The sequence below is a fragment of the Venturia canescens genome, chromosome 4 (genome assembly GCF_019457755.1).
Source record: "Venturia canescens isolate UGA chromosome 4, ASM1945775v1, whole genome shotgun sequence".
NCBI classification, from domain to species: Eukaryota; Metazoa; Arthropoda; class Insecta; order Hymenoptera; family Ichneumonidae; genus Venturia; species Venturia canescens.
Window position 1 is genome coordinate 2,417,040 of NC_057424.1, and position 8,082 is coordinate 2,425,121.

The 8,082-nt window shown below is 47.6% G+C and overlaps 2 protein-coding genes across 2 annotated transcripts; both read right to left on the bottom strand.

Moving 5' to 3' along the window:
• Nucleotides 1-1,813: 1,813 nt before the first annotated feature.
• LOC122408965 (uncharacterized) lies at nt 1,814-4,477 on the bottom strand. The gene has a single exon (XM_043416112.1). The coding sequence runs from the start codon at nt 4,475-4,477 to the stop codon at nt 1,814-1,816; it is 2,664 nt and encodes an 887-aa protein (XP_043272047.1).
• Nucleotides 4,478-4,955: 478 nt separating this feature from the next.
• On the bottom strand, nt 4,956-7,314 carry LOC122408966 (uncharacterized). Its single transcript, XM_043416113.1, has 6 exons — nt 7,011-7,314; nt 6,831-6,935; nt 6,553-6,747; nt 6,314-6,469; nt 5,990-6,235; nt 4,956-5,733 (listed from the first exon to the last, which is right to left on the bottom strand). The coding sequence occupies exons 1-6, from the start codon at nt 7,312-7,314 to the stop codon at nt 4,958-4,960; spliced, it is 1,782 nt and encodes a 593-aa protein (XP_043272048.1). The 3' UTR covers nt 4,956-4,957.
• Nucleotides 7,315-8,082: the final 768 nt, after the last annotated feature.

The following is an 8,082-nucleotide window of genomic DNA, read 5'->3' on the forward strand; positions in this document are numbered from 1 at the left end:
GGCTGGTATGCTTTCAATTATGACGGAGTCGTTCATGCCGTTACGAGTTTCTCCTTTTTCACTTTTATCATAATTAGACGCCGTTGTATGGTCGTTCTTCATAAGATCGCTGTGTTGTCGAGCTCTCTCGTCATCAGAAAAATGGAGATAACGCTGTAGCACAACCAGGTACGCGGTCCATTTTTCCCTCTCATTCTTGTAGGCATTAGAGTTCAAAATTTCATTCATCTCCGCGTCCAGTCTGGATAATACGGTATCAGTAGATTGCGGCGGTTGTGCCGAGGCGTTCCAGCCGGCCGTTGGCTGTCTCTGATTTTGCACGCCCAGCTGTGTCACATGCTCCTCAGGGATAAGAACCATTTTTCTCGCGTGCTCCATCATCCCCGTCCACCAATCAGGCTCGATAGAACAGTGCCTAGTATCGGTGCTAGTAGGAGCGGTAGAAACCCGCCGCTCTGGATAACAAAGCGTTTTTTACTCTTCCAACAACCTTTTTTCGCGGCTAAACGACGGAGAGCGGGGGCGTGTCGTCGTAGCTTTTTTCGCTGATCAGCCTTCAAAGGAACGTTACCGCAAAGAACGTTCAAGGCACACTCGCAGATACAGCGGATGATGCTCGGATCCGCTTTACGCAGGACAGCCTCGCGTTGCTCTTTATTGAGATACTGAAGAGCCCGTAGTATCGTCACGTGCTTTTTGCAGAGTGGTGCACCGTTTCGCTCCATTACGCATGTCAAACTGTCTAACCTCTCGACGTATCGCCCCTTTTAGCCGATTTTTTTTGACCTATAGGGATGGGGGGTAGCAGTGCCTTTAAGAATATACCACACGCATAGACCAATACAATAATAAGGGTGGGAAGTGTTTGTGCAGGTGCTGGGTCTTTGCGTTATCTTGTTAGCTCGCTGAAGTGCGCTCAAAACGATCATGCATTTATCAGAGTACGATAACCCTTTGGGCGCCATTACATGCGCTGAACTGGTAATTCACCAGCATTGCATCCGCTTTTAAACTTTTTCCGCGGCACGTAGACAAAATGATGGGGGTCGTCGGGAAAAATACAGGTACGGAATCTACAGTTGTCAGGCGTCGATTGTTTCAGATCGAGTAGCAAATAACCGTGCGGCTTGGATGTTGCGTCGTGGTACGCCTCCTGTAGGAAACGCGGGTTTTCAGGATACACCTGTCGCGCGAGATGCTGAATTTGAGCACGATCACGAGGATTTTTGAAAATCACTATATAGTTGGCATTCAGCGAGATATCTCGCTGACCGTGTCCTTGATGGAATAAGTTCTGGGTAATAAAAATAACGCTCAGATTTTTATGATGACTGCCTTTGGTGAAAAGGTCCACAACATTGTTGTTAGACGCCTCGCGCATCAAATCATCGATTATGAGAAGTTTTGCGCGAGGGTCGTTAGCATAATCACCACTCTGAGGTAGACCCTCATGGAACTCTATTGATTCACCATACTCCGCGTACGCTGACTGCCACTCGGAGTAATAGAAAATGACTCTCTCGAATGGCTCACTGTTCATCCATGATATAAACTTTAAAAACTTTTTTACAAAGTACGTTTTACCGCAGCCTGTGGGACCACAGATCATTGAGGTCCAGGGATGCTTCCACCGTACATCCATCTGCACGAATGACCACGTTTCCTGCGGGGCGGTATAATATAAAGAATTCGAGCAGTTGAAACATGTATAGAACTTTTATTTTCCGGTAACAGTATAAATATTTTACAGTAATAACATAGGTATTTTACAATGCTGCTTAACAATGTTTAAAGCGAGAGTTTTTATAAACGGCTATTTGTAACCGTAAGGGAGCGAACCGTATTCGCCATCACGTCTTCGCTTGACACTCAGAGGCATGCACGATTTCTTTTCGGGTCGTGTGACAACCTGGTGGAATGGTGTACGGCGTATTGAATCAAACTGTAGTACAACAGGATTCTCTCTCTCACCTATTATAAATGACCGTATTGATTCGTAATTTATCAGCGAGCTGTTTGCGTAATTCAGCGTTATGCCTTTAACCTTGCAAACCTCGCTTTCCGCGCCGCCCGGCGTATTAACTATGAAAGAATAAAATTTAGGGCCGCCTGAGATGAAAGACTTAATGTAACTGCCCTCGCCGTAAGAGCTTAGCTCGTCGGTTAAATCCCCTAGCAATTGACCCGTTGGCGGTTCATACTCTCCAGGCTCTTTTCTCGTGACATAAATAACGGAATCGGTGTCGCAGTACAGAGCACGCTTACCCAGCGGTTCGAGATAGGTGTAAAGTTTTAAACGGGCTTGGGCTGTGGTGTATGCAGCTGTGACAGTATTTGCTATATTAGACGGTATTACAGCATCACTGGTTTTCGTATAATTAACATACAGCACCTGGTTGTTAACAGGTAGCATACCAGTGATCTCGTGCTCGGGGCTATTTAGCAGCTCCATAAGTTTTTCGCGTGTCGATACTATTTCTGTTTGCGGTAAATTTTCGCGTTGTCCAAATTTACCCCAAAAGGAGTTAAGACAAAGCTTGGCTACCGAGCGCAGCCCCGGGTTTTTCGCTACCGCACCCCGCTCCAGCTGAACCCCTTCGGCTGTCTTAAAAGCAGTTATATAACGCTCTTGGGCAGCCTCGTCATCTGCATAACCCTCGGGCCAACCGCTAGCCTCTTGTTTGATTTTAAGAAAAGTGTTTATGTACCCGGTGAAAAGGCCCCCCTTCTGTGTATCGCGGTTGTACTGCGTTATATTATACTGCCAAATCTCGCTCACGGTTAATATTTTATACCCGCACGCAATAGCTTTTCGCAATTCATCCACTACCCAAGTACCGCTAAACACACGCTCCGCGGGGTCTTCATGAGGACACGCGTCCTGGTTCATTGTTTCGCAGCAGCTACGACATAACCCGAATAACAGGCGTTGATGCATTCGCACCGGCAGCACCGGATGATAAAGATTTTGCGGTGGAAGCACTGTACATTTAACAAGGCCCTCGACGCGGGAAAGACTGATATTATTTTCGGGACCTGTCAGCGCCCTGCACTCGTCGCCGACGTATATAGTATATTTGCCGTACTTGCAGATGTATGGGTACAAAGAGCAAACGTCAACATATCGTATCTGCTCCCCGTCTTTCACGTCGTACAGAGTGACCATGTTTTCCGTGCGACCACCGAAAAAAGCATCGCGCGGATTGAGAGGCTCCGCTCGAACCAGAGGGTGATCACTCACAAAAGCGCTCATCTCTAAATCTGTTTTTATCATCCGGTCATACGCGCACTCCCAAATCTCTGTTAACGTGTAGCCGCTTGAGCGGATTCTCTGCGATATAGCGTTTGTTCTCTCGAGACGCTCGTTCAGTGTATCACCGTCGCCTTGTACACGGTCTCTGTTTACAGTGAAACAACTCAAACACCCGTGCCAATAGCAACCGTGAAACTGTAACACGTGGGCTGAATCAGGTGTTTCGTAGTAACCGTCTACTAATAAATTTTGAGGCAGTTTAAACTCGCGCGAGCGTCCTGCGTGAATGATACGACGATTTAAAGAATGCTCCATCCACACGAGCCAAGAGACCGCTTTTTTTGACTGATTGTGAGCCCATCTGTAACCGCCCGTAGGTATAATACCGATCGTGTTAGGTTTTAAAAAATTTTTTCGAAAGATTTGAAAGCAGGCGGACGCGATTGTTGTGTTTTCGCTAAACGGGCAAACGCGTCCGCTGTCCTTGAACATTTTCCGGAAAACCACACAGGCCTGTCTCAATATCGTAACGTCGTTTTTACAATAGGTTATGAGCTCGTTTGAAAAGTTAAATACATAAGAGGCATTCTTTAACTCGTTATACCATGCAAAAAAACGCTCGCGTTCCCCCGGGCGCATAGTGTCGGGAGAGTAATCGGCTGCAGGCGGCATCGGCCCAATATAATTTTGATTCTCGGGCCTATTGAACAGATGCGGAAAAGATCCTTTGGCGAGAGCAGTTTTTAGACCGAAAGATTTAGGCAGTGCGCTCAGAGGCATGTGAAAGTAGTTCAAGCTGTCGAGAAACACGAGTTTGCCAACGCGCATTGTGATGATTTTAGTACCGTTCATTATTAAAGATGGGAGCTGCGTTTTTTTCTCCTCGATGAGGTAGCGCAGGATAAACTGGGCGTCGAAACCACCGGCGTTATGGGCTATTAAAAATACGTGAGAGAAGTTCGGCATACTCTGTATGGCTAACTCCACAAGTTGACACACAGGGTTCGTCCTAAATATAAACTCGTGATCCCCGCAATGCTCGCACGGCTCGTCTATAGAAACATTATCGCAGCACTTGGTGCAGACACGTTGAGCTACGCAAAGATTCGGTTCGTGAACGCGCGTTGTAGGATCACCTTTTACAGGGGTACACTGCTGCGTTTCAAAATCATAGAATATGAATATGTTCTCTTTCGGCCTCTCATCGACGCGAATAGGCCTCATATAGCACAGGCGATTATAGGGGTGCCGCGATTTACACGTTTTACAAAAACCCTCCCCGCACACATGCGTCTTTTTCTCTAAAGACCTTATCGCGCGAAAGCAGTTACGGCACCGCTGAAGAGACTCGCAAACAGTGTTTACCCTGTGTTTACGACGGATGGTAACAGCCCTGTGATTTTCTAAACATTGTTCCCCAAAAAAATCGCCGTTACATGTCTCGCATCTGATCGCGGCAGCTGCTCCCAGAACGCAGGGCGGTGCTTGAAGGCAGCGAGGGCATTTCTTTTTTAAACATCTATGATCCCGACGAGAACGGGCGTTACAGATTGCGCAGAAGTTTAAGCTGCCTACAGCACCACGCAGATTCAAGATAGGCTGGAAATGATGCGACCGCTCATAATACAGAATGTATAACGTGTGCCGGACTGAGCCTACTGTATCCATAACCGTCTGTGTACCGTCAAACACCGGTCTTTCGCGTCACCCCAAAGTCAAAAACTCAAAAACAACGATAGCTAATCCCTCACGAGCTAGATAATTCTGGTATATAGCAATTTCGCGCATACCACAGCCAGCGGGCTGTATAACAACATTTGCGCTTCTCGTGAGCTCAAGCGCCGCCTCTTTTTGAAGCGACCCGTTAATTTGCCGTATACGCTGCCATCTAGAATGCAGAGCCCCCGAGCGTATCTCGCCCCTTTCCGCGTACGCGCGTGCTGTTACTAACGAGCGCGGTAGACACAGATTGTCGGTATTTCGAATCGTTAAAATTGATTTTTTAGCAACACCCTCGTGTGTCAAACGTTTTCGCCCCCTACCCTCCACGCCTTTAACGATACATACTTTTATTTGGAAAGAATCATCAATATCCAGAGACGCTGCACTTTGAGCTATGCTTGTTATTAATTGCCAGATATCTACAAATGTATAGGTGCGGACAGGACGGAATGAAAGCCAGACGGGGCCGTGCGTTAAGCTGCTCGCGGAGAACGAGATCCCCGCGTAGTCACCACCCTCACAGTGACTCGTGAGATGCGTCAGAAGATCGCGGAATGCTCCTTCAAGCCATGCTGTCACGTTTGCGCCAGCTTGAGGTTGGCGGATACGCAGTGTTATCTCCCGACCACGTAGTCGAAAACGTTTGAAATAACGAGCTGTATCGTGCGCAATGATGATCCGCCCTCCCGGGGGTTGCACATCCCCGAAAGCCTCGCACCCCTGTGTATTGCGCGTTCTCCCCCCGCCCGTTTGTATATCTGTAATCAAACAAAAGCGTGAGTTATAGGGTAGAGATCGCTGATAAAAAGGCATATTGTAACTTTAGTGTACCTCGTACTAATCGCGGTACGCCAATAACGAGACAGCTGACGAGTCAGCTGACGAGTACCCTGTGTTAAATATAATAAAGCCTTTTAAACATATCCTGCATTTACCGCAAGGGCTAGAGATAAAGAGAGAGAGAAAGCGCGCGAGTGAGGGAGAAAGAGAGAGAAGACATTATTATTTCTTTACCTGAATCACACTCCATCAGCTCTTGAAACCATAGGCCGAAGCGTCTAGCTTCTAATCGCTCCTCGTTTAGACGCTCCTCCTCCTCCCCCTCCTCCTCCTCCTCCGCCTGTTGAGCGTCCAGCGGATACACCCCCAGCTGATTCTCGGGTTGTACGAGGTCATCATCTTCCTGCTGACGATGGTGGTGATACGATGGACCCGCTACCGCTCCGTCGTCATCGTTAGCTCTGGTGTGCCGGTACACAGCTGTTTGGGTTATTTCATAATTTCTGTTTATTAACGCGGTTTATTTTTATTTTATTATCGCTGTACGGCTATGCTTACCCAGTATATCAGACCGATCGCTAAACATCAAGGAGGGGTTGAGAATAGTCGACGCCTCGTCGTCATCAAATTCGGGCTGCAGCGGTACCGGCTCGGCCGAGGTTGCCGAGGTGCTCGCTCTAGGCTCTTCCTCGGCCCTCTCCTCATGCTGCGGTTCTGAAAAAAAACCGCGCCAGTAGCTTTTATATCTAAAAACGAGAATCGCTGATAATAATGCCAAAACAGAGTTGAATACACACGGTAGAGGGCGGTTTGATGCTCTAGATCCGCTTCCTCCGCAGCTCTCGGCGTCTCAGCGAGAGCCTCTTCTTCTTCGTCACTCACAGCGTCGTAAAACGGCCGATATATGGTAAAATGCTGCGGTATCGTCTCGGCCGGGGCTGCCGAGGTGCTCGCTCTAGGTTCTTCCCCTACCCCCTCCTCGTGCAACGGTTCTGGAAAAATACCGCCCCCGTGGTTTTTACGTCTAAAAACGAAAATCGCGGATGATAATGCCAAAACAGAGTTGAATACGTACGGTAGAGGGCTGTTTGACGCTCTAGATCCGTTTCCTCCACAGCTCTCGTCGCCTCAGCGAGAGCCTCTTCTTCGTCACTCCCCGCATCGTAAAACTGCCGATAGCCTATGGTAAAAAAAAAAATAGCTGTTGTATTGCTAATCGCCAACAACAGTGATTTATCGTGATAATGGTACTTACATCTGATTTCATCGACAAGGCCTCTTACGCGGGGGGCTTCTAAAACACCGCGGCGCTGTAACTCGTCATACACAGCATCCAGCACTCGTTGACCACTTAATATGCCTCTGTTATAGGCCACCACTAGAGCACGTAAAGGGGCCCACCAGATCACGTATTTAAGTCTGTTCACGAGTCGAGCACCCGATAAACGCAGCAACTCGTAACACCATAGGTCGTTACACCGGCGTCTCAGCTGAGCGCTATACGGTTTTGTTAGACGTAAAAGACCCAAAATACAAGAACGCACTGATTCATCCGACATTGTAAGGGGTGATCGTTAAATACCGTTCTATATGACGGTTGAATCGCTACTGTCATATCTCGAGCGAGAAGATAGGTGTGAATCATGATTAAAATGCTAGCGATACTTTTTTCAAGACAGCAAAGGAGCAGTCGCTGAAGTTTAACAGTACTCTGCATGGTCCCCGGTGTTTGCGTGAAAAAGCACGCGCACGAGTGAGACAGCTTTGTTTAGCCCTGCAAGCATATTTCCGAGCATATTGCTCCATCTCCTGTATAGCATCTTCTCCCGAAGACCGAGCTGTGTCTTTAGCCCTCGGAGATACGCTCTTCATAAGTGAATCGGCTGAAGTCGCAAAATAGCATATAATAAAGAATATATATTGATGGGGATTTGTTTAGAGGCATCAAGAGGCTGCATCCGTATGTGTAATTCCGACAGTTCTGTATAAAGCATCGCGTCTTACGGTAGAGCGAGAGAGAGGACTGCTCACTAAAGGATCGGTATGATGAGAGTGAGCGAGACGGCATACGTCATCACTGCTACAGCTTTGAAGCGTTGTGCCTCTACATCTAGCGAGAGAGCAAGTGAGAGAATGAGCGGTGTCGCGAGTGTGAGCGAGAGGGTATACAGGGTGATTCAGAATAACCTATAAACCCGTTACTGGCGTGTTCGGGACGCATTTTTAAGCAAAACTGCAAAGGCGTTTTTCTGTGAGTGCAATAGTTTTTAAATGAGAAGCAATAGAATTTTGCATTTCTCAACGAATCAGAAGGTCGCTTGGCGCCA